At 43.9% G+C, this 24,324-nt stretch overlaps 1 protein-coding gene across 1 annotated transcript in view; it reads right to left on the reverse strand.

The window, feature by feature from the left end:
• PAH (phenylalanine hydroxylase) overlaps positions 1–24,324 on the reverse strand; it is a 63,668-nt gene that overhangs the window by 18,381 nt on the left and 20,963 nt on the right. The window contains exons 3-5 of the mRNA XM_048845378.2: positions 14,232–14,415; positions 4,259–4,347; positions 2,087–2,154 (exon numbers count right to left, since the gene is read on the reverse strand). Of these exons, the coding sequence (XP_048701335.1) occupies positions 2,087–2,154; positions 4,259–4,347; positions 14,232–14,415 (341 nt within the window). The remainder of the gene's footprint in view (positions 1–2,086; positions 2,155–4,258; positions 4,348–14,231; positions 14,416–24,324) is intronic.

Genomic DNA, 24,324 nt, shown 5'->3' on the forward strand with positions numbered 1-24,324 from the left:
TGTGTGCATCAGTCCTCCTTGATCTATGGAGCTTTAAACATGCTCTTGAATTATTAAGATTGCTGGGGGACCACTGCTGTTCCTACAGCACTCATTGTTCCTAATTAATCTTTGGGCCACCTTCACAGGGCTGGAGAAGGAAGCAGAGGCTTAGCGCACTTTCAGATATCAATCAAAAGGTCCCAGAGATCAATAGGGCAGGGACTAGGGAAGGAAGCAAGAGAAAAGGGAGCCAAAAGCAAGGGAGAGGGAAGGCAGGGAAGTAGGAATTCACGCTGGGGAAGGATAAGAATAAAATGAAAAAAGAAAAAGGAGCAAAGGAGAGGAGAAAGTCAAACAAGCAGCAGATATGGGCAGAAAAGACACGCCAGGGGAAAGCAACAGGCTGGGGAGGGGGGGAAGAGATCAAAGGAAAAGAGGACAAGAGAGCGTGAATCCGTTCATTACATGGCTGTCCCACTTCGTGTAGCTGATTTTTAGAGGTAATGGCACCTGGATTTTATAGTTACCCTTTAAAGGCCCATCAACCTTCCCATCAACCCCAACAAGCTCCAAGTTCACAGGGGACCTTCTGTGCCTGGATCTGCCCCTTTTTACACAGATGGGAACTCAGCTGCCTTCATAGCACTGTTTCTCACTCCTCTGCTGAACCTGCAACAGGGCATCTCTGCAGGGCTCAGGGTCTGAGCGTGCGGTTACTGGGTGGCTGGCTGGCTGGCCCAGGGTGGGTCCAGAGGGGTCTACACAGTGTCCCTTCTTCTTTGTGAAGAATCCAAAAAAAGCCAAATTTCTTTGCCATCTTGTCACTGTTCTATTATTATTCTATTATTTAAAAGCATGGAGCTCAAGAACTCCTGATAGAATACGAAGTAAACGCATAAAATCCCAGCCCGGTCTGTCTCCCGATATGGACACATCTTAGTAATACTGTGGGGTCTCATCCTCCAAACTTGTTTCAGGTTTGGTAATAGCTATTTTTGATACTTGTTCTATCATTTTTATATAAAATTTGGCTGAAGTCTGCAAAGTAAGGGACAAATTCTGCTCTCAGTTACAAAGGCTACAATTCCACATATTCCTGTAAGTGGGGATGTATCTCTGTAACTAAGATCAGAACCTGGCCATATAGGCTTACCCAAACTTTCTAGCCAGCAAGCAGGTTCCTCTCTGATTTCTTTGACTCCTTTCAAGTAATTAAACAGAGAGGTTGCATCTTTTGTTTTGTAACTTAGATTGTAAGCGCTTTGGGGCAGGGACTGTCTTTCTGTTCTGTGTTTGTACAACAGCCTGCACAGTGGGACCCTAAGTGAAATTAATACAATAAAATAATAATAATAATAATAATGGTTTAAAAATCATGAAACACGTGGTCTAATCCTTTGAAGTCAAAGAGAGCCTTACCATTGACTGCAAGGGTTGGGCCCACTAGGTATAATATAAAAGCGTGAATGACTTTGGGGGAGAGTTTTAGTTCCTATTGTCATTCAAATTTGACCGTGAACAGAAAAAGAAATAAAAAGCAGAAAACAAAATGAAGTCTATCCTAGGGAAGTGGATCTGCTGGATTTGTTTATTTTGCTTGTGAAATGAGAACCTAAATTGCTCAATGCAGCTGGATCAGACATGATAAAAGTAGAGTAACAAGCACTGGATTAACAAGAGGACCATAAGTTATTCATTATTTTAATAGTGTGTGCAGCTCCTTTAATGTAAAATATATACACTCTCCCCCTCTCCACTGTTTAATATGGAGAATACCAGAAGCTGCATTATTCAGTGCTCAGGTCTTTGTAGTAGCATGTGATACTGTTGTACAATTAGACAACAAAGCTTGGTGCTGGAGTGCGGTGAGGGGACATGTTCTCATTTGAATGTCCGCCTTGAGCAATTTACTTTTGTTTTGCTGTAATTTTGGATAAATGCATTTACAGGAAGATTTAAACACACGCCAAGAAAGAAGGAGCCAACAGCAAAAAGGAAATCCCTGACAAGAATTTGTTGTTGCGGTGACGAAAGGCCAGTGACAGGGTGGGAAGCATTCACTTGTGTGACTGGTGTCTCTCCTGCCCGTGTGGTGCACACTCACTGTCTGTAGTTGTAGGCGATGTCAGCAAACTCCTTTCTCCGGGCCCGGTAAACAGGATCTTTGAAACCCTAGGAGGAAACAATTAAAATGTACTCCTCTTGCTTAGTGGGAACAATGCAGGGTTCAGGCCTTAATCCTGCTCCCCCTGAAGACCCTGGGAGCTTTGACACTGAATTCAGAGGGAGCAGAAAAGCGATCTTAGGCTAAAATCGAGATCCCAGCCCCCAGTGTGGACACCAAGTGCACAAGAGCAAGCAAGGAAGACTGCTTCTTCCCAGGCTGAATGACGGCTTTGCTGAAACAGCATATGCAGGCTGTTTCCACCCTCCCACCAGAGGGTGCGTGGGAGAGAGACAAGAGGATCCATTTAGCTGCAATTTCCCAGCCTTACTCACGTCCCGCCTCCTCCAGTTCTCTGCATGCTGCCAAGCAGGGGGCTCACAAAGAGAAGAACTTCACTTATTACCACACAGGGGGTGTGCACTCGGATGCATGGCTCCCCCACACATTCAAGCTAAAAATCTCACCTTTTATACATTTATTTCTCACAAGGTTCATCTCGCCAGTGAGGATTAGGCCTCACCTGAAGAAGAGCTCTGTGAGAGCTCAAAGCTTGTCTCTCCCACCAACCGAAGTTGGTTCAATAAAAGGGATTCCCTCACCCCCTTGTCTCTCTCATATCCTGGGACTGACACAGCTACAATGCTACATACTCCCGTCTTTGTCTGTCTTGTCTATTTAGAATGTGAGCTCTTCAGGGCAGGGCCTGTCTCGCACTATGTGTATGTACAGTGTTTAGCACAATGGGACCCCTGTTTCAGTTGAGACCTCTAAGTACTACTCCAATATACAAATAATAATGGTCATTTGGTTAACCCCAGCACAGTACAAGATGAAACAGGATCTGGGGACAACTGTGAAACAACCAGGTATCCAATACAGTTGTATTAGACCAAAGTGTGCTCATACACCAAAAGGGACCAGGTGATCTGAAAAGTTATTCGTTATAGAATAGAATGGCATAATAGAACATTTATCCTATTTTTAGCTCCCACGTCTAGCTAAACGATAGCACTTGAGTGACTCCTAGTTTTTCCTCCTGGCTGCATCCTAAATTCTACTATCCTTTCTTACTATACCATATGCCTCGTTGTGCTTTGATTTTATGAGAACATAGAGGAAACTGACCACTAGCTAAGGAGTTCTGCCAGCTAGAACTGAGCGGCTTCATTCACTTTAATACCGGAGTTTTATTTCTTTTTTTTTGCTTTCAAGAGCAACATTGTTTTACGACATGCTCATCTCCCAGTGCAACAAATGAGAAGGCTCTTGATTCAGTTTGCTGAAGTAATTGCATCTTCTTTCCTTCTGGTTTTCATGTGGCCACACTGAATATCATGAATCATTGTACGTGATACACAGCGCGCTTTGAATTAAGCAATAGGTAGGGAATGACTAATCACCCCGTCTCAATTCCACTAATAGCTGCAATTCCTGCTGTGCTGCATGTACCTTGGTATGTTTTGACATGGAAATAAGTTGTTCTTTGGGAGGGGGTGGGAATGAAAAGTATATTTGCATCAAGAAAAATCTTTAAAACACTTAAGGATTCATGTGCTGACTAGCACAAACAAATGTGCTTTCATTATTTAAATTGCAAGCCCCTTGGAGCAGGGACCACTTCTTTTACTGTGCCTTGCATCATAAATGCCATATCGGCATGCAACAAATAATATGCAGGTATCAATCAACTATACATTCATTATAAAAGGAAAAAAAGCTCATCATATCCCCATACTGGAATATGGGGAGTGTCAACTTTCTGCGGTCCATGAAGTACAACATGGCCAAAAAATTGTTCGTCAAGATACCACTTCCCAGAATCCTTTGCATATGTGTAGTTGGGAGAAAGTGAGTGTGCCTGTGATGACTGGGGGCTCTGGAGAGCCCCAGCTGCCATAATGCTTGGGGCTGCTGGTATTTGCATAAGTTAGAGCAGCCTCCAGACTGATCTAATTTATGTCAGGGACCAGCTCTCAAACAACCCTAGTTATGGGAACTGCCTTTGTGCCTCCCTGGACCACTAGAGTTACCCTGGTATAGAACATGTGGACATGAGAATCCCAATACTATAAAGTTGTTCTTTGTTTAAAGGTAGGACTTGTTTCTTACAGGGTGGTCTGCATCCAGTTCAGCTCCATAACTTAGGATCTGATTGGCAAATCTGTCAAGCTCCTGGATAGTTCTCGGGAACCACGGCACTACAAAACAGAAAAGAAAATACAAATGAGCCTCTTTTCAGTTTAGCTTATCTTGGGGATCTCATCTAACTCTTTCCATTTCTTTGATATAAATATAAAGTAGGATAAACACTGGCTAGATTCACTGGTACTTTTCGGAAGTGTTGCATTGCACTAGTGAAGCAATGCAACAGTAAACCCAGCTTCATGAGCCAGTTAAATTAGGTTTATGGCTGTTTTGCATTGTTAGAGCAATGCAAAGCAGCTGGAGTAAATCCAGCTTTTGGCATTGTTTGCTTGTGATGGTTATTATTTATTGTTTTATTATTGATATTTCTCAAATCATCAGAACATAGGAATTACCAGACTGGATCAGACTCAAGTTCCATCTAGTCTAGTATCCTGTCTCTGACAGTAGCCAGAGTCAGCTGCTTCAGGGGAAGCGGGGAAGAAACCCTGCAAGAGGTAGATATGGAATAATCGGCTCCATGAAAGTCTCATCCAATTCCTAATCTCTGCCACTTCAGCTGGTTTAAGCCGTGAAGCAGTATACAAATTAAACAGCACTCTAGTACATCTGATTAGTGTTGTATCAATTAATGGACATTGCAATAACGCACAAGGTGTCATTTCAAACAGCAGGAACAGGTCTGTTTGTCCATTGCCCCGCTACTTTCAAATGCTTTTGCATCAGTGCACAGTAGGTGTAAAACGCTACCAACATTGATTTCAGAGTCTTTTGCATCCAGCTTGTACTCACACTGCATGAGCATGAGAACTACATGAGATGCAGGGCAATAGAGAATCAGGCTCCATTTCTTTTTATTTGTATCAGAGATAGAAAAATGGCACCCAAATCTCTTGAGAGCAATAACTATAATAGGAGAAAAGGAGTACTTGTGGCACCTTAGAGACTAACCAATTTATTTGAACATGAGCTTTCGTGAGCTACAGCTCACTTCATCAGATGCATCTGATGTTGCATCTGATGAAGTGAGCTGTAGCTCACGAAAGCTCATGCTCAAATAAATTGGTTAGTCTCTAAGGTGCCACAAGTACTCCTTTTCTTTTTGCGAATACAGACTAACACGGCTGTTCCTCTGAAACCTATAATAGGAGAGGGGGTCATTACAGCTCTTGTGGTGACAACAGCACTGCCTTCAGCTTGGAAGGCACATGGAGCTCGCACTCTGCATTCGTGTACCTTATTCTCTTCATGCAGGATACAAGTAACGGCCATTGATATCAATGGGGGGTCACTCATCCCAGAGGGCCCCGGAGTTTAAAGTGGAGGGTTCAAGCCCAAGAGCTCTCAGTGTTCTCTCTACCAGCTGAACTGCACCGTGACTTATATGAATTTAGCCTCTTTCATAAAGGTGCATCATTCATCCAAGTGAGTGCCTTAAAATGCTTCCCATGCCCTGCTTTCTGCCCTAAGGAGGACACTGCTGCTGAGTGAATCAATTTTATTTTGTTTAACATTTTGGTTTTTAGTTAATCTCAGCTGCCAGAAAAGCTCTGCACCAACAGCTCTGGAAAGGGAAGTCCTGTATAAATCCTCCAGGGTGCACAGCCAGCTGCAGCGCAATCCCTCCCACAGTGCCCTGCGGATGTTCCCCAACCCTGAGCCGCATGGACCACCTAAGGGATGAGAGGATCATTCCGTCTCCAGGCCTATTCAGTCCTGGGTCTCTCTGCTGAGACTCACAATAAAGAAGGCATTTATGGGGTAGGGTTTAAGTAATGCGGACACCTGCACATCGGAATTGGAGTCAGACCATTAGCTCATTTCACATAGGCCCCAGAAAAGCAGGCTGCATTTATGACTACAGGGTGGCATGCTTCCGTGACATGTCCATCTGTGCCAGGGCAGTGTTATGCACACTAATGTGAGGGTTGTGCTACTGTCTTTGTGCTTTTAGAATTCCTGCCGCAAACAGTTTCTACACATCAAAACAGGCTCTTTTTAGTGCGGTGTTTTGGTTTTTTCCCTTTAATGAAAGTGAATGTGGCTTTGTACTGCAGAAAGAAATGGTCTTTGGAGCCCCATGCTACCAACTTTAAGCAGATCTAAGAAGTTAGTCACTAGATGGCAGCAGCAGTAGCATCAAAATCTTGCCCGACTGAATGTATTTGTTTTTTAGCCATAGCTCCATTGTTTCTCTAGAAATATTCAACTACTTTCTGTCAGTAATTTGCACCCCCTCCGATTAAGTAAGCAAATGGGACTTTGTTATGAAATAACGGTTTTACTTGATACAAAAGTCCCTGTCAGCCGGCACACTAAAAGAAGGCAAACCTCATACAACAATCCTGGAGGATGCCATTATCTTCTACATTGATTGCCTTGGCAACTAAGCTACTGGCTTTATGGTCAGGAAACCTGGGTTCTGTTCCCAGCTCTGCCAGTGACCTTTTGTGTGAATCACATCACCATGCCCTGCCTCATTTTCCCCATCTGTAAAAAATGGGGGTGACAACACTCTGTAAAGTGCTTTGAGATTTTGGGAGGAAAAGTGCTACCATGAAACTACATGTATATTATTAATTATTGCCACCACATATTGCCATTCCCAGGGAAGCTCTAAAATCCATCAGATCTGAACACAGCAGAAAGCCCAGTGGTAACTGTGAAGCCTGCTATGCCCTGTGATGGATTTCAGTGTGTGCAGCTCTGAGACGATGGTCTGTTAGGGATTTTGGAGAGGAACAGGTATTCCTCTGAACTAGAAAGGTTTGGGTTCAAGTAATTGCTGTTCCAAGTGTGGATGAATTAGACAAAAAATAGTATCCAATAAACTTTTATTACCAAAGTTTTTGACAAACTGGTGACTTACAAACTGTGGGGCAGATTCATTCCTGGGCTGGCACCAGCCTAGGAACAGAAGGGAGGTGGTTTGTTTCTCTCTGCTGGTGACCAATATGGAGCGTTGTGAAGATCAGAGCAGCCCTCAGGACTCCCCAAACTTGTACCTTTGCATTAGTGGCCCCCAAGGGGCTCTTGCAGGGACCCAGAATCACCAGGACACAAGTCCACCCTAATCACACCACCTTCAACTACTCCCCTCTCTCCTCTGGCCTCACTTCACCTCACCTCCTGTGTCTGTCCCCCCGCATCCCACCGCCGAACACCCTCTGTGCCTGGGGCTCATGTGGATTCAGCTCAGAGCTGCTGGAGTGGCTCTGTAGTAAGGGAAATCCCTGGTGAGGGAGGCTTTATACCTGCCCTATGGTCCATTTGCACCAACCTCACGGGTACAAAGGGGCTGCAGCAGAAGGCTGAAGAGGGCCCTGTGAGTCTTCTGTCAAGAGCTTAGTATTCTCAGCACCCAAGTCAATGGGAATTGAGGATGCTGAGCACAGCATGGGATTTAGCCCCTCTGCCCTATACATACAGTAGGAATCAGAGCAGTGAGAGAGCTGCTGGGGTATATTGTCCGGCAATGCAGTTCAGAAAGACCTTCCCCAACAATGCTAGCAACAGTTTAAAAATATCAAATCAAATTAGGCTCTCAATGAATTTGTCAAATATTTTGTTTGCTGACATGTTTTTGTGGGGGCTAGCAAACCAGACATGCTGGCTGTCTGCACTGTGGTTAATGAATTGCCAGAGCAAGCTGTTGCAACAGGGAGCCTCTGTGAAGACTTCAAGAGAGAACATGGGCTGATCAGTAATAAATATTGATTTGTCTGTAAGGAAACAGCAGCATTTATGGGCATGTACTGGACACCCAAGTGGTGACCAAATTAACATGGGGTCAAATGCGTAATAGGATGCTAATAAGCTATTTATATGTGGGGCAACAAAACGGAAGCCGTTAGGAGTTTCTGCAGAGCTCCTACATTCTGACCATTGTGAGGAGGGTCAAAGGCAGGTCTATTAAATTTATAGCTGTTCGAGGCACAGGTTTGGCCCTTTTTAAACAGATCCAAATGCTTTGGCCTGCCCCAGGGTTTAGCAAACAAGGCTCTTACAGAACCTCAGCCTCCAGCCAGTCTCAGAAATGCAATAAATTGTCTCTGTTTCCCCCTCACACACACACCCCAAAATAGACTAATATTTAATTCTTTTATTCCTGGGCTCCTAGGGGTCTGCAAATACTCAACTTGTTTCCCAAAAGAGTCATGAAGAGATGCACTGTGTTTTCGCAACAAATAACTCTAATTCCACAAAAGGCATTTGGCCAGATGAAACACTTCAGCGCATCACTCATGTGAAGAGCTAAAGTTACCTTCAGAATAATGACATTTGCTAGCATTTGCTGAGCTACAGTTATATTATTGATCTAAATCTTTTATTCATTGCTTGAACAGGGGAAATATAATATCTTTTGTCGTACAATTCAGAGAGCTTGGGGAAAAAAGAAAGTAAAAATGATAACTGAGCCCAAATGAAAAATCATCAGTACACTAAAGCCCCAGACCAGTAAAGCACTCAAGACTTGCTTCAAGTTAAGCACCGGATTCGTACATTTTCAGGCCAGAAGGGACCATTGTGACCATCTAGTCTGACCTCTGGCATAGCACAGACCATAGAATTTCACCCAGTGATTCCTGTATCAATCCCAGTAACCTGTGGTTGAACTAGAACTTACTTTTTTAGAACGATATCTCGTCTTGATGTAAAGATTTCAAGTGATGGTCAACATTCTCACTGTTCAAAATGTGATCTTATTTCTAGTTTGAATTCACCTAGCTTCAACTTCTAGCCATTCAATCTTGTTATGCCTTCATCTGCTCGATTAAAGACCCCTCTACTATCCAAGGTCTTCTTCCTGTACTTACAAACTATGCTCAATTCACCTCTTAGTCTTTTCTTCAATACACTATGGGTATGTCTACACTACAGCCAGTGGATGCTTCGTACATTGACAAAAGGAGCTTTTAATTCACTCCAACATAATAAATACTGAGAGGCAGTAGCTATGTTGACACAAGAATCCTTCCATCAACCTAGCCATGTTTATACCGGGAGTTAGGTTGACCTAATTACGGTGCTCAGGGCACGAAATTTTTCACAGCCCTGAGTGATATAGCTAGGTTGATCTAATTTTTAAGTGTAGACCTGGCCTAAATAGATCGTGCACTTGCTGTACAGCATGTTTTCCAATCCTTAAATCATTCTTGTGGTTCTTCCTTCTCTTCGTGTGCTCAGGGGCTATACTGGACCAAGTCCTAGAGGCACTCAACAAATGTCAGGCAAAATGAACAAAAACTATTTAAGCGCAAGCTGAAAAAAGCCCAGACTGTCATAATTAGATCAGTTGAGGAAAGAGGATTTCACTACCCTAGATGGCACACTGGTCACCAAGAAGCAACATAGGGAAATACTTCAAAATCACCTTTGCTACCCCTGTGGCCCTGCACTGAATTCATGTGAAGTGCACAGCTGAACTGAACCCATAATCTTTAGCAAGGAAAAATCAATCACATTTGTAGATGTAGATGGTGGATAAGGAATTGGCGCTATTGCCCTCTATTAAGTAAATTGCTTCTTTCTTGACACAGATATGTCTCACAAGGAGAAGATTTTCCTGGACTTTACTTGGCAATGAAAAAGGCCTGTGTCCGCATACAACAAAGGGGAGGTCGGCTTGCATGTGTGTGTGGGTGGATGGGTGTGGGTGTGGTGGCGGGAAGGGGGAAAGAAAGGTGATATTTTGTTTAGTTTTATATTTTTCAAAAAAGAACATCAGCAGATTCTGATGTCAAGATTCCAATGTTAAGATCTATCAGGGATGATTTTAAAGGGCAAGTCAATGTAGACATTGTCATGGCAATGCTTGTTATTTATTAACACTGTCATATATTTGTTTAAGGGACAAATTCAGTCATTATGTCTGCAGCGTGGTCTCTCATTTCACTCTGAACCCGCGTATGCTTTGCTCTCTAATCAGCCTGAGTCCACAGGTGCTGGAGCTAGGGGTGCTATGACACCCTCTGGCTTGAAGTGGTTTCCATCAGATACAGTTCAGTTCAATGGCTCTCAGCACCCCACTATACGAATTGTTCCAGCACCTCTGCCTTAATCTGACTTTTAGGACACAACCCTCCTGAGATTTAAGCTCATGGTGGGCCCTTCCACTAATGGCAAGTATTGAAAGTGAAAAGGGAATCAAGAACAGAAGAAATAAAAATAAAATGATTCATTTGATCTTTTCTCTCTCTGATGATAAATTGTTTCCACTAACAAACAAAAACAGTCATTCCTTCAATCAGAAGGGATCGAATTAATCTCTGCTGCTCTGAAGTCAATAGAGATTAATCTGGCTCAAGAAGACCTTTTGATGAACTTGGAAACATGAAGTGAAATCCTAGCCTTGATAAAATCAATAGGATTTTTGCCACTGACTTCAAGGGAGCCATGATTTCTCCTGTGGTCTTTTTGTTGTTGTTGACGTTTTGAGCTCTACCCTCTGCTTGAATCAGTGCCTACAAAACCTTTAATCACTGCTGCTCAGCAAAAACTTGCCAGGGTCTGTAGCTTTCTTCTGAAAATATAAATTCAGAAAAATGACGTGTGACAAAGAGAGAATATCTGTGATAGCAGGTGTAGCTGAGGTCTGGCTGGAGTAATTAACTCCTGGAGGGAGGCCTCTTTTTTTTTTTTTTTTGGAAGATAAAATTAGGGAAGGAAATGAATCATTAGGTTGAAAACAGAATGTTTGTGCTAAATAAAGTAAGTAAATAGGTCAGTAGGCTAAGAAGACAGAATGTCCCAGACAACTAAGAGGGGAAATACACAGAGGACTGTTTACTATGAACTAGATAAGGGATTGGTTCCTGCAAAGTAACCAGATCGATCCAAAAATGTGTGCTGCAACATATAATAAATGCAATGAGATGTGTAATGTATACAAAGGGAGGAGGTTTCTGTGTAACTTTGGAGCTGTGACGTACCCTGCATCCATCCCCCCTGCATTTGAGACTGATCAGCTCAGCATGGCACTGCTGTGTGCCCAGTAAAGATACCCGAGTGACAAAGGCGGGAGTCGAACTGAGTTCTTGGGAAGCCGAGTGGAAAGAGGACTTGGAGGGAATCTCAACAGTAGTGCTTATAGCTCCCTGTCCAGGCATAACCCTTTGTCTCTTGTCACTTGAATGGAGAGAACTGACCCCAGAGAGTATTTGCTGGAGGCTTCTTTCCCCCAAATGTAATGTCATGGGTCAGGCACAAAGGAGATGGTAAAAGGATTACCAGGATTCATCTTGGGCAGATATTAATGCCCTTTTATGTTGTTCCAAGGAAGGAAGAGGAAGAGCCAGACCAAAAGCATTTGAAGACAATCCTAGCTTAAATCCTATTAAAATCACGTCTGGTATCTGAAGAGGTATTTAGGTATTAATAAAAGTGGGAGTCGTGGTTTCTTTATATGAATCTTCTGGGCCACGTCTTTATCCAGGCCCCAATCCTGTGAGGTGCTGAGCACTCTCAACTCTCACTGATTTTAATAAGAACGGACGATACTCAGCACCTCCCAGGATCATGCCCTACTTCCCTAAAAAGGCAAAACTACCATCAACATTGCTGGGAGTTTTGCCTGCGTGAGGATGGGTTGAGCTTGCGCCCACTGAAATGGGTAGAAAAAACTCTCCCTGATTTCATGGGTGGGGGGAGGGGGGCGATTGGACACAAAAGATTTGAGTGAGATTATGGCGGCAAGATTATGCCTATGAGGGGGAAGATTGTGCCTGACTCTTACATGGGTGCACTGTGGGGGAGGAGATGCAGAAGAAGGCTTCCTCTCCTCTTCCCACCCATCATCCAACCTGCATAAGGGTCAGATAAAGCTGCTGCCCCTGAGCTTGAAGGAGGATACAGCCTGCTCCCTCCATCCACCAAATGGTGCACAGTGCTCCAGCAGGAGATGGAGAGAGATTGGAGGCTGATCAGCCTGTAGAGAAGGACCAGTGTGGAAGAGATGTTGGAATGATTTCCACTCTCTGAAGGGGCACAGTAATAGATCCCTGCCAGGGAAATCAGAGAAGAAATCTACTTCCTTGAAGCAGAATTTCTCCCTCTGCTTGCCCATGGGTTACATTGCTTCACACCAAGCATAGTGCTGGACTGTGCCTCATTGGCCTTAGTCCTTAGTAAGGGCTGCAGGATTTGGTTCGTTGTTATTAACCAAGATTTAAGGGTGTTTTGGGGGTGGTGATGGGGGGTGTTGGAGTTAGCCAGGACAATCAACACTTCATTCGTTATTTTGTTACTTGGTCCTTTATCAGCAACTTTTATGCATTAAACACAATTGAGAATATGGTCACACTTTGCATGAAGGGTCCATTTAACAAAGAGTTCATAAATGACCAACAGATGTTTTAAGAACTGGTAAGTCAATTGTTAGAGAGTCCAGTGGGTCAACTGGTAGCTTATAACCATCTGTCATACTTTCTGCTGATGGGTTTATAACCCATCTATAACTCATCAAACTACTCATATCTGTAAGATGCTGATAATCATAACACCTCTTACGATAATTAACTCTTTATAAACTACTTCTATGTGGATCCTTACTATGAAGGGTGACTAAGAAGGGCTCCGCTCACTTTGTATTGTGGATTCAAACAATGTGCATTATCTTATTTCACTGCACTGCCTGTCTTCACCTGACTGCTTCCCTGTAAGGGTGATCAAGACATGGCAGCTTTGAAAAGTGATGCGAGTTCTTCATCCAGGGAGCATAAAGGGCAGGCAGTTGCAAATGTCTCTAGGCCACTGTTCTAAAACCCGCCTTAGTGACTTAGAGGAGCCAGCCCTCCTTAGGAAGGTGAAAGAGAATCTTTCTCTAGATAGCATTCATTACCAAAAATGCACATTAAGGGCTTGATTCAGTTAGGTGCTGAGCATTCTGGCATTGCTCCAGCAAAGCACTTAAGCACATAATTCATTTTAAACACATGAATAGTCCCATAGATTCCAATAGAATTACTCACATGCTGAAAGTTAGGTATATGCTTAAGTAACTTGCTGAATCTGGGTTTTACGTAACTTGCTGGAGGTTGACAAGACTAAAGACATTGTGCATGTCAAGCACAGGCCACCATTAAAAAAAACAAGTTTGAATGTAGGTAATGTTTATAGGAATAGAGTAATACCCCTTTAAATAGTTTGTGAGCCCTCCAATGGTGTTCGCTGTGTTCTAGAAGCCACCGGAAATCAGTCACAGTGGCAGTGTGCATGTAGCTAGGCTTGGCATGTTTGTGCATCTTTAGCAAACGCAGTCATTTGGAATGCACCTGTGCCCGTGTGGTTTCTTCATATTGTTTGTGTGTGTGAGCAAAAGACAACACTAGATGAATTTGGTAGATTGCTGAAAGCTGTGTATGAAAATACAGCCTTTTTGAACAGCAGGGGCACTGTTCATTTGCAGAAAATGAACATGCCTACAACTTTTTGGAATGGGAGACAGGACTATAAAAATGCTTTAATCAGTAAGTAGCCCCACTGAGGATAAGTGTTTGCAAGGCTGGCCCCTTAATAACCATTCACCTGACTACATATAACTACCGTAGTTACATTAACCAGTTACTACAGCCCTGCTAACTAAATATCAGTGAGTGCCAGCAAACAGAATATTGAAAACCGCTAGGTGATTATGTATTCATATTCCAAAAGATCCAAGAGACCTCAGCCAGAATCAAGGTTGAGCATACTAGGTACTGCATATGCACATAGAGTGTATGGGTATGTACAACACCTAGTATAATCAAGAGCTTGTCCCAAAGAGCTTACACTCCAAATAGACAAGACAGATAAAGGATGGAAAGGGAAACACAGGTACAGAGGTCAACCAGAAAACTGCTTTACTGAAGGGAATGAAAGTAGTTCAAAAAGGCCGAGTGGTTTAGGCAGATAACACACAATTTTATAGTCAATATTATCACAGTCAATATTTTCTTACCAGCATCTTTCTTCTTTTTACGTGAAAGCTCATGAACTGTTGCTCCAATTTCATTTCTCAAAGTTGCGATGATATCCGTGAGAAGAGGAATATTCCTGCTATCCAGGTTTATGAAGAATTCATATTCATCTTTGTTGACTCGGGAAGGTCTGGACTCAATGTGGATCAGGTTTATACTTTTTTCCTATGAGAAAAGGATAATAGGTTGAATGTTGATACTATATGCTATAGGTGGAATCACAGCATGCTGAAATTCACCTGTTGGTGAATGGTCCACACAAGGCCCTCTACACCACAATAATCTCCAGCAGATGGAGCAGTTATATAGGGGTGAATTTCACCTCTATACAACTGAAATTCCCCCCACCCACCCGTGCAGAGTCAATGCAGGGCCTGCGCACAACTAAGTCCCTCAAAATAGGGCTTAAGTTGGATTTAAGTGATGCATAGGCTTTCTACAGAGGTGAATTTCACTCCCGGTACACCAGGAACAAAAGCTGCACGGAGGCTCTGAATATGCCTATGCGGAGAAGAGCATTTACTCAGAATCAACACAGGATTCAAGAATTCTTTCCATGAAGAATAAAGAAGTGAGAATAAACAAATACATTGAAGTTATTTGCAATTACAATGAAATGAGTTTGGAAAAGCCAGAAGCGGGGCATCTTGTGATCCAAATCTCAAGGGGCTGAAAATGAAAAGCCATTATATGCCCTCGCTCTGTGCATGCAGTTTCCTTGCCTCATACCCTACTGCAAGTTTATTGCTGTGATTGCAGGGATAAGCAATGGACAATTCGTTTAAACCTGCCTACCTACTCTCTTTGCTCCTGCATTGCAGCCAGCCAGGGGAGCAGCTCAAGTGCCATCTGCTACAAGCTCAAGTATCTCTGCTCCTGCAACACTCAGCTCAGCCCTGGAAGCACATGTGGCATGGCTCCAAAATGCCACTGCAAGCCACCCAGGGCAGCATGTAGCATTCAGGTGAATGGGGAAACTGGAAGGGGTAACAAAAGTCAAGAGAGAACAGGAAAGAATAAAAGAATAGGAAGCCACTCCCACTAAAAATACATAAATTAAAAAAAAATCACAGAAGAAAAAACAGATGAGAAGGAAAAGAGAAAATGGAAACCGACTAGGACAAGAGCGAAACAAAGGCGAAGAGACAGCAACTGTCATAGGAAACAGCAGAGGAAAGGGCCCCTATTGGCCAATCCGACACTAGGGGAACATCAACAAAAAACTGCACATCAAGAACCACTGACCTAACAAGCTAAATAGATACAATATCTGATTAATAACATCCAAGATACACATTCCAAAGTGTTTTTGAAACACTTCACAGTGTTTCAGTATCTCTGTCCAGTGAGCAGGACTGTTGTCTCTCTCTTAGAGGGGGCTGAATCTTAGGTAGAGCTGGTCAGAAAATGTTTTCTCTCCCATGGAAAAAAGTTTGAAGACAGTTTTTGTTGTGGACCACATTTTTCTCCAAAATTCTTCTGGTTTTCATCAAAAACCCAGAATGTGCAGGGTTTGGTTTCTTGAGAAAAACCAGAAAAACGTAGTCAAAAGCAGAGTTTCTCCCAAGGAAATTTTGATTTACCAAAAAAACAAAACAACAAAAAAAACCCCATGTTTACTTGAGAAAACCCTTGAACAAAAAATGTCAACCAGCTCGAAAAGTAGGATCTAGGCCTGCATTCCTTATCCAGGCATATTCCCACTGCAGCCATTGTTGCTATAGGGTGAGGCCCATAATGAAATTCTGCCTCCCAAAAGGAAGCTGAGACCCATGAAGACAGAGAAAATTCAGGTTTGGGCCTGTCTGCTCCTTGGTTTTGCTCTCCTTTGCTCCCTTTTGTGCTGCATAGTGCAGCGAGGCAGCTGGCCATCAACAACACAGAAATACCTTGCTACAAAAGGCAGTTCAGAATCTGGTAGGAAGAAGCATGCACGGCACTCTTCTGTGTCTGGAGGGTTGAAAGCCGCTGATTACCTTAAGTTGTTTTGCTAAATACCAGTACAGTAAGTTGAAAAGTTCAAAAGCACATTCACCAAAGGCTGCTCATGAAAGATACTCCCCAGTTGTGCTGTCTGAATGCAGAGAATGCGTTTAACTGTGCTAAGCCCCAGGGACAATTTGTTTTAGAGCCATAAAATTCTGTGTAGCACACAGACCTTACTTTGTATTTGCTTTTTAGCTAGATGGTAAGAGATCATTACAGTGCTCAAGACTTAGAAGTTAAAATTACTTGCCACTAGATATATTTTTTGACAGAGACCAGAGACAGTGGGCTATACTCTGCTGTCAGCTGGGCCATGGTAAATCCACAATAACGCCAACGAGGTCAATGCAGCAAATGAGGGTTTACACCAGGGGCAGAATCTGGACCATTAGGCCTTATTCTCCTTTGCCCAGACAACTGTGCAAAATGGCAGTAAAATGCCACCAAACCAGAATGCTCTATTTACACTGAGAGTAACATTTTACGTTCACTGTGCACAGGAGCAAACGATTGCACAAAGATTTATTGTTCTGAGATTGTACAGCACCTAGCACAATAGGTCCATGTCTGGGTGGGGGTCCTAGATACTACCGTAATAAATAACAAAAAAAAGAACAAGGGAGTGCAGAATGAAGCCCACAGCCTGTACTGATTGGCAGGAGGGAGGGACAGAGGAGTATTGTAATAATTGGGACTACAAATTTACCCTCGTTGTAGGCTCAACTGTAAAAAGTATGTAAAAGTTCATAAAATGTCACAACAACCTATAGTAATAAATGTTGATGAAAATAGGTGCAAAAGGGAGACAAAAAACTGAATTAGTCCAATAAAAAGGCCTCCTGCTATAACTCAAGGACTATGTTAAAATCATGCTTGGTAAAAATAGAAGATGTGGAACTGGAAACTAATGAACCAAAATTGGTGTGTCAGATATTAGGCCTGATTGGTGGACAAAAAAAAATGAAGGGATGGGCTATTCCACCCTCCATTCCCTTTGTGGGTCCTTATAGAAAGAGACTTTGAGGGAAAAGAACAGAACAGATGAATGCTACGAGTAAGCTTCATGATCATGGCTGCCTCTCCCACTGTTTCTGGGACTCAGGATCTTCATCATCCTGGTCCTGAGAGATGTCCTGAGCAAACCGGGCCAGAGAGGGAGACCCAGATGACATCACCACCCGTACCAACTCCAGCTGAATCCCAAACGACACTTGAGATGAAATGGGATCAGACTTTAAAAACAGCAGCAGCTTCATCTCACGTCAACTAACTTCTCTTTCCCCCTAAAAGGACAGTCATTACCAGCTTTGATACCATTTAAGAGACTGTCAAACCGAGGGGTGGGCGGGGCGGGGTGTTCCTTCTAAAAAAGGAAAGGGAACAAGCCTTACTTAATGCTTTACATTTCAAACGCTTTAACTCTTTTCCCTTCTTTTCTATATTGTTAATAAAAGGTTAAAAAGGATGTTTAATGGTGGCTTTGCCATGGTGCTAAGCAGACTGACGTCGCTGCATACCAAACCCTGAACCTTGTTAAAACTGTTTAATGTTAGACAGTGACTGTGTTGCGTTAACACCTTTGGCCCATATGTTCCATCTAAATGAATACAACAGGGGCCACATAGCAATGCTTTGTCCAGGAGCCCTGGGAGAACAAACAATGGAGCAGGCAGCCAGCACGCGTGCCACTCTAGTGACAGGTCAGCCCTGCTACACTGGCCTCACTCCCCTTGAAAAGTCTTGAGCCTGGGGTGCAGGGTCTTGAAACCCAAAGGGACCCAGTGCCAAGATGCAGGACTAGGGTGGGAGGGCTGTTTTATACCTTCTCCCTGTTTTATCCACCCACACTGATGCCAGTGCATTCTGGCCTGATGTAAAAAGCAAAAGGAGCTATTTTGCTTATTATAGTAGCCTGTCCTCTCAAGTTCTACTCATCCAGCTGTACCACTAATGCACAAATACAGAGGAAATCCCTATTGATCTGCTATCGTGTTGTACAGCAGATTGTTTCTAGTTCACCAGAGAGGCAGAAGAGGCTCATGCGGGTTTCTTTTGGTCAGACTAAAAGAAGACGTATACTCACCAAATCAAATTTCCACCTCCTTTACACCAATGTAATTCTGGAATAACTCCACTGAAATCAAAGAAGCTATTCTGAATTTGCATCAACATAAGTGAGACCAGGTTCTCTCCCCCTTCTCTGCACTTCTACACTGATCCAGGAGTAGAGGCCAGAAATTGGTCACATTTGGCCATCTGATAATTCTTCAGTCCTTAGCTTGTATAAATCTGGCACAGGCAGCTCCTTCTCCACTCCCATCACCTCTGTACATACTGTATGTCAGGAACAGATGGGAAGGGGAGGGGGGGGACAGTAATTATGCTTGCCTGGCAGAGTTTAAATCAGGCTCTACAATGCCCTAATCTGTACAGGGCCAGCCATGAACCAACCTCAGAAACACAGAGGGGCAGCCAGCTGTCTGGTAGCCCACTCTCCACCAGTCTGCTTCATGCTCAGCAGACACTGGACATAGCAGAGACTCTGGGGCAGAATGCGGTCCAAGTGATCTGAAATTCTGATGCATTAAAGGCCCATGGTGCTTAAATTACTCAGGGTCAAAATTCACCCTGAATTACAATCTGATGTCAGAAAGCAATACCTTTATTTCAAACTATCATCTGAAAAAAACAATGATTGAAGGTGTAGCTTTTGAACTGTATATATCCCATCATGAATTATGTAACTTTGCCTATCCTTAGCAATATATACACACACAATTAGCTGTTCACATTTTATTTACATTTCTATTAAAACCAGTGCTCTTAACTACAAAAACATCTGTTACTGAGTACATTGTAAACAAAACTGATCTGTATTTCTTATGTCCATTTCTCTTACAATCAGTAGTTTGCTCAGAGGAACACAATACAGAAAAACTGTTCTTATAAGACAGTTGCTTGCATAGTTGTTGTAGCCATGTTGGCCCCAGGTTTGAGTAAGAAGAGTTGGGTGAGGTAACATCGTTGACTGGACCAACTTCTGTTGGTGAAAGAGACATGCTTCCTTCAGCTCTGAGGAGGGCATTCTTCACTTCCTGTCCTAAAATCTTATATAATGCAAAACAACAGACTCGAGGGTGTAGTGTTATGTACTCACAAACAATTTTTGACTTTCACTCAAGAGGTGCCTGCGTCTCAGCAATGGGCAAAGAAAATCATGTGTGTATTATATAGATATATATGTTTGCCATTTTGTAAAGAGTGCTTTGGGATTCTTTTGGAGCCATATAAATGTAAGTTACAATCACTGTTGTTTTAGAAACAGAAGTTCAGTCACAGAAATTGACCCCTCCCAATTGGTAGTTTTGCAGAATGATGTTTTGTGTTGGTAATAAACACTTTCACTTCAAAATATTTACAGCAGCTCTGTTACTTGAGTTTCTATTCAGCACCCAACTTCATTTTGGTACAACTTCCCCACCTGGTGTCTCCTGATGGTATTGTAATTATATTTTATAATCAGAGTCAGAACTCAGTAGGACGTAGTCTGTGTTGCCAGTTCTTGCAATTTTATTGTTAGTCTCATGATATTTGATGTTTTACTTAAAGCTCCAGCTCCTGGAGCCAAAAGGAGAATTTGGGGGTTAGTGGTTTTTTAAAAAAGTTGTTTTTAGCCCTCCTGGTTGCAGACAAAAGCTTGTAAACTTGACATGAGTATCCTCTAAAAGCTCAGAAACCAGAAGGCAAATAAAAAATACTCCTCCTCGGGTGTATTATTTCTTTAAAAAAACAAACAAAAACCACCCTCATTATTTTTAAGTCAATCTCATGATTTTGGGGCCCAAGTCATGATTTTTGAACGTTCGGGGTTGACAAGACTGTAGTTCACACCTTAACGCCTAATGCCCCTGGCTCAGATTCACCCTTGTGCCAGTGGTACCACAGGGACAGAGAGGGGACATCTTGCATCTCCCCTATTCAGGAACAACAGGGGCCAATTCAGCACATGGTTCAGACTAACTTGTGCCCTTGTGCTGCAATTGCTCCTCTCTCCGATTGCGGCTGTGCAGAATCCCCCAGGGGTGGGCACACCCTGGCCAGTCCCCCTCCTACCTCAGCAGGCCCTCCTCCTGACTTCAGCCTGCTGTGGAAAACCTGCTGCATGGGGGTCTTCCAGATGTGGGATTTATGGCTCCTTTATGATTATTTGGCCAACTGAAAGGGGCTTCAGCACATGAGTCAGTCCCCTGTCAGAGTTGCTCCGTTGCAGAGATGCTTGTAAGCGTATAGCTGTCTGCCTTGCATTTATTTAAAGGCACAACACTTGTCATTTATAAGTTCAGCATTATCATGTAGTAACCAGTTATAACAGATTTCACTGTTAGGGTCAATGATAGCTCTCACTTTGCGCTATGTAACCCTCCAGTCTTCAGTGGGGTTGCCAGTTCCCATGATTTTAGCCTGAGTCTCACCACAGTTATTGTTTTGCTTAAAGGCCTCACTCCTGGAGCTTAAAATTTTACCTTCCTTACGGGGGGTGCGGGGGGGGGGGGAGGGAGTAAGCATCTAGCCTTCATGGTTGCAGAAAAAAGCCTGAAAACATGATTTTTAAAAGTCTCATGATTTTTAAGACAAAGTCAGGATTTTTTTGTGGGGGGGGAATCAGTCTCATGCTTTTTGAATGACTGGAGTTGGCAATACCGCAGGTGTCACTGGTGGTAGACGTTGGCCCATCCTTCATTGGAGAGGTTCCATTTTCACACATGTTTTTCACAACTCTATTAGGAAGCCTTAAGGGGGAGCGATAGTTCTCGGCTACTGTTTCCAACAGCGCATTTGTGTCTTCCCTCTGTGAGCTACCACACACCCCTGTACTCGATTCTTAAAAACCAAGAACAGCTATCAACATCCATCTGTAGCTTGTTTCCATGACCCTTGTCACTAAGCGACCTCAGACCCATCATGACGTTCCTACAAGGTGGTTGCATAACTACTGAATTTTCACTCAGACACTGAGTAAATACTCCCAGAGGGAACATTTATATAAAGCTGGTAAGAAAGAGCATGTAAAATGACGTGCTGCAGTTTTTAACCCTGACTAGCTGTGGGCTACATTCAAGTCCCATTAAAAGGGAAGGTTTTCAAAAAGCACACATGACAGTTAAGCAGTTGATTCCCACTGAGAGTCAATGAGAGTTAGGAGCCTAATTTCCATTTGTGCCTTTGAATAGCTTCCTCAAAGTCAATGCAGAAACTTTCATTTTGGTCAGGGAGAGTTCGTTTAGGCTCTGTTTGTTTAAGGCAGGGGTTCTCAATTGTCTCCATACTGCAACCCCCTTTCCCCTACTGGGACCCCACCCTCACCCCTCCATGACACCCCTCTTGTCTAGCTGATATCTAGTCAGGAACCCTTCCATTCAGCAGTGGGGAAAGGGCAGAGTGGTCACAACCTCCTGACACTTCTGGGGAGTTGTGACAACCATTCTGAGACCCTCTGTCCTCAGGCACTCATCACAGCAGTGTCTAAGTGCCAAAGCCCATGAGATCAGAGTTTGCTGAATGTATTAAATACAAATTAAACAGCCATGAATCATGCAGCTTTGTACAAAGCACACAGGGCTCTGCCCCTTCTCCCAACTGCCCTGCCCATTTTCGTGTGGCAGCCAGTTAAACTGAGCCAGCATGCCCTGGGAAGTAATCTGCCTTTGGTGTAAGGCTAGTACAGATTTCTCTCCTCCTGGAGCACGGCAGAACCAGGAACCAGATAGTTACTTTGAGTCACAGTCTGTTTCCCTTGTCTGCTCCTGAGAGAAAGGAGCTAGCCACTGCCCCTTGCGCAGGACCAAGGGCAAGGTCACAACTGAGCCTACCTCCTCTTGTGGTTTTGTGAATGGTATTTCTAATTGTCCTTTGCTTTTAATAAAATGAAAAAGCATTCAAAATGCTCAACATTGAAATGAAACATTTCATCTGACCTGAAACTAATAATTTTTTTCATCTTTTGTATCACTGAGAAACGCCTTTTATTTTTGTTTTTTGGGGGGGGAAAACACAATAATTTGCACAGCCCTCGTTAGCATTAACTCAGTATGTCACAGTGCTTTCTGTCTTGAAGTTAAATGCTATGAAATGACCCCTCTGCAGTGTCTAGATCAGAGCAGCAAAGGAAGGGTTGATAGCTGGTGCTTGTTGTAGTGGAAATAGGTATACTGGGAGTTGTATGTGCGCTGAAGTGGGAGAGGTCCCATTTATCCCACTAACGTACTGAGTTAAATTCTAGGGACAGATTGCTTTGCAAAATGTGCCCATGCCTGCGTAACCTGTATGCTTTTCCTCTTGTTTTGGAAACAATCCAAAATTCAGCAAAAGCCCAGTACATTCACGATGGTCAAAGAGATAAACTTCAAAGTGGTCATTGTTTGTTGACCACACAGTTAACTCCCTAAACAGAGAAAAAATTACCAGAGTCATCTTTGTTGGCTCAGAAGGCAAAGGGTCTGACTCAGTGTTACCATTTACCTCTGGGCCAGGTTCCAGTATCTTTACTCACATGATGCAACAACCTACTGCATGAGAACAGCCATGTAAATCAAATGTGCTGCACTGTGCAAGCAAAGCGATCAGAACCTGATCCTGAGGGTGAAATTCTGCTATGTGAAAAGAACATTACTCAACAAAAGCAGGGTGATTTCTATTTGAACGTGAGGTAACAGTTTGCATCATACTGTAACCCACACACCTCTTGGGTGTGGTGTTGTGTCAAGACCACTGAGAGAGAGAGAGAGAGAGAGAGATTGATTGATTGATTAATGAGTCTGCTCTACAGCCTAAGCTAACAGTCATATGGCTTTTAGCTCATGCAGTAGAGGCTCATGCACTAAGTTCCAGTGACCCCAGGTTCAAACCCGACGATGATCAGGTCTGTCAGCATTACAATATTATTCCACCCTATTTTTTTTTTTTACTAGTAAACATTTTAATCCATCTGGCTCTGGGCAGGATTTTCTTTATTTCACATGGCCAGTATTTAATTCAGAGGTGAAAGTAAGCTGGTAGGCCCCGGTACGGCATACTAGTAAGAGCTGGTGCACTGTACCAGGACCGGCTTTCCGAGAGGACAATTTAAAGCCTTGGGGTAGCGGCGGCAGGGCTCTGGCGTGGGATTTAAAGGGCCCCAGAGCTCCAGCCGCTGCTACTGCCCTGGCGCCCTTTAAATCCCGGCCTGAGCCCTGCTTCCTGAGCCCCGCGGTAGTGGCAGCAGGGCTCTGGCAGGGATTAAAAGGGCCCCGGGGCAGTAGCAGCGGCTGGAGCTCCGGGGCCCTTTAAATCCCCACCAGAGCCCCACCACCGCTACCCCAGGGCTCAGGCAGCAGGGCTCAGGCTGGGATTTAAACGGCCCTGGAGCTCCAGGCCCCGCTACCCTCCCGGGGCCCTTTAAATCCCTACCTGAGCTCTGCTGCCAAAGCCTGGGGTAGCAGCAGTGGGGCTCTGGCGGGCATTTAAAGGGCTGGGGCAGTAGCGGTGGCTGGAGCCCCGGGGCCCTTTAAATGCCCGGTGGAGCCCGGCCACTGCTACCCCAGGGCTTTGGCAGCAGGGCTCAGGTGGGGATTTAAAGGGCTTGGGGCTCCGACAGTTGCTACCACAGCGGAGCCCCAGGCCCTTTAAAGCTCTGCCATAGCCCAGAGCCTGGGGGTAGTGGTGGCAGCCGGGAGCCCCCAGGGCTCCTCAGTAATTTAAAGGGCCTGGGGCTCCACTGCGGTAGCGGCAGCTGGAGCCCTGGGCCCTTTAAATCGCCCCCGAGCCCTGGAGCTCCCAGCCGCCTCTGCAGCTGGTAGGTCGGGGGTGATTTAAAGGGCCCTGGGCTCCCAGCCACCACTACCGCAGCTGGAGCCCTGGCCCTTTAAATCAAGATTTAAAGGGCCTGGGGATTTAAGGCCCTGCCTCTTCCGGTTGAGGCCACGCACCCTGCTCAGGACTCCGTACCGGTAAGTCCTCTAACTTACTTTCACCCCTGATTTAATCCAGCCATGATTTTCTGCACAGGGAGATATATATATATATTTTGTCTACCACACTGTAAAATCATTC

Source organism: Caretta caretta, chromosome 1, assembly GCF_965140235.1.
Source record: "Caretta caretta isolate rCarCar2 chromosome 1, rCarCar1.hap1, whole genome shotgun sequence".
In the NCBI taxonomy this organism is placed as follows: domain Eukaryota; kingdom Metazoa; phylum Chordata; order Testudines; family Cheloniidae; genus Caretta; species Caretta caretta.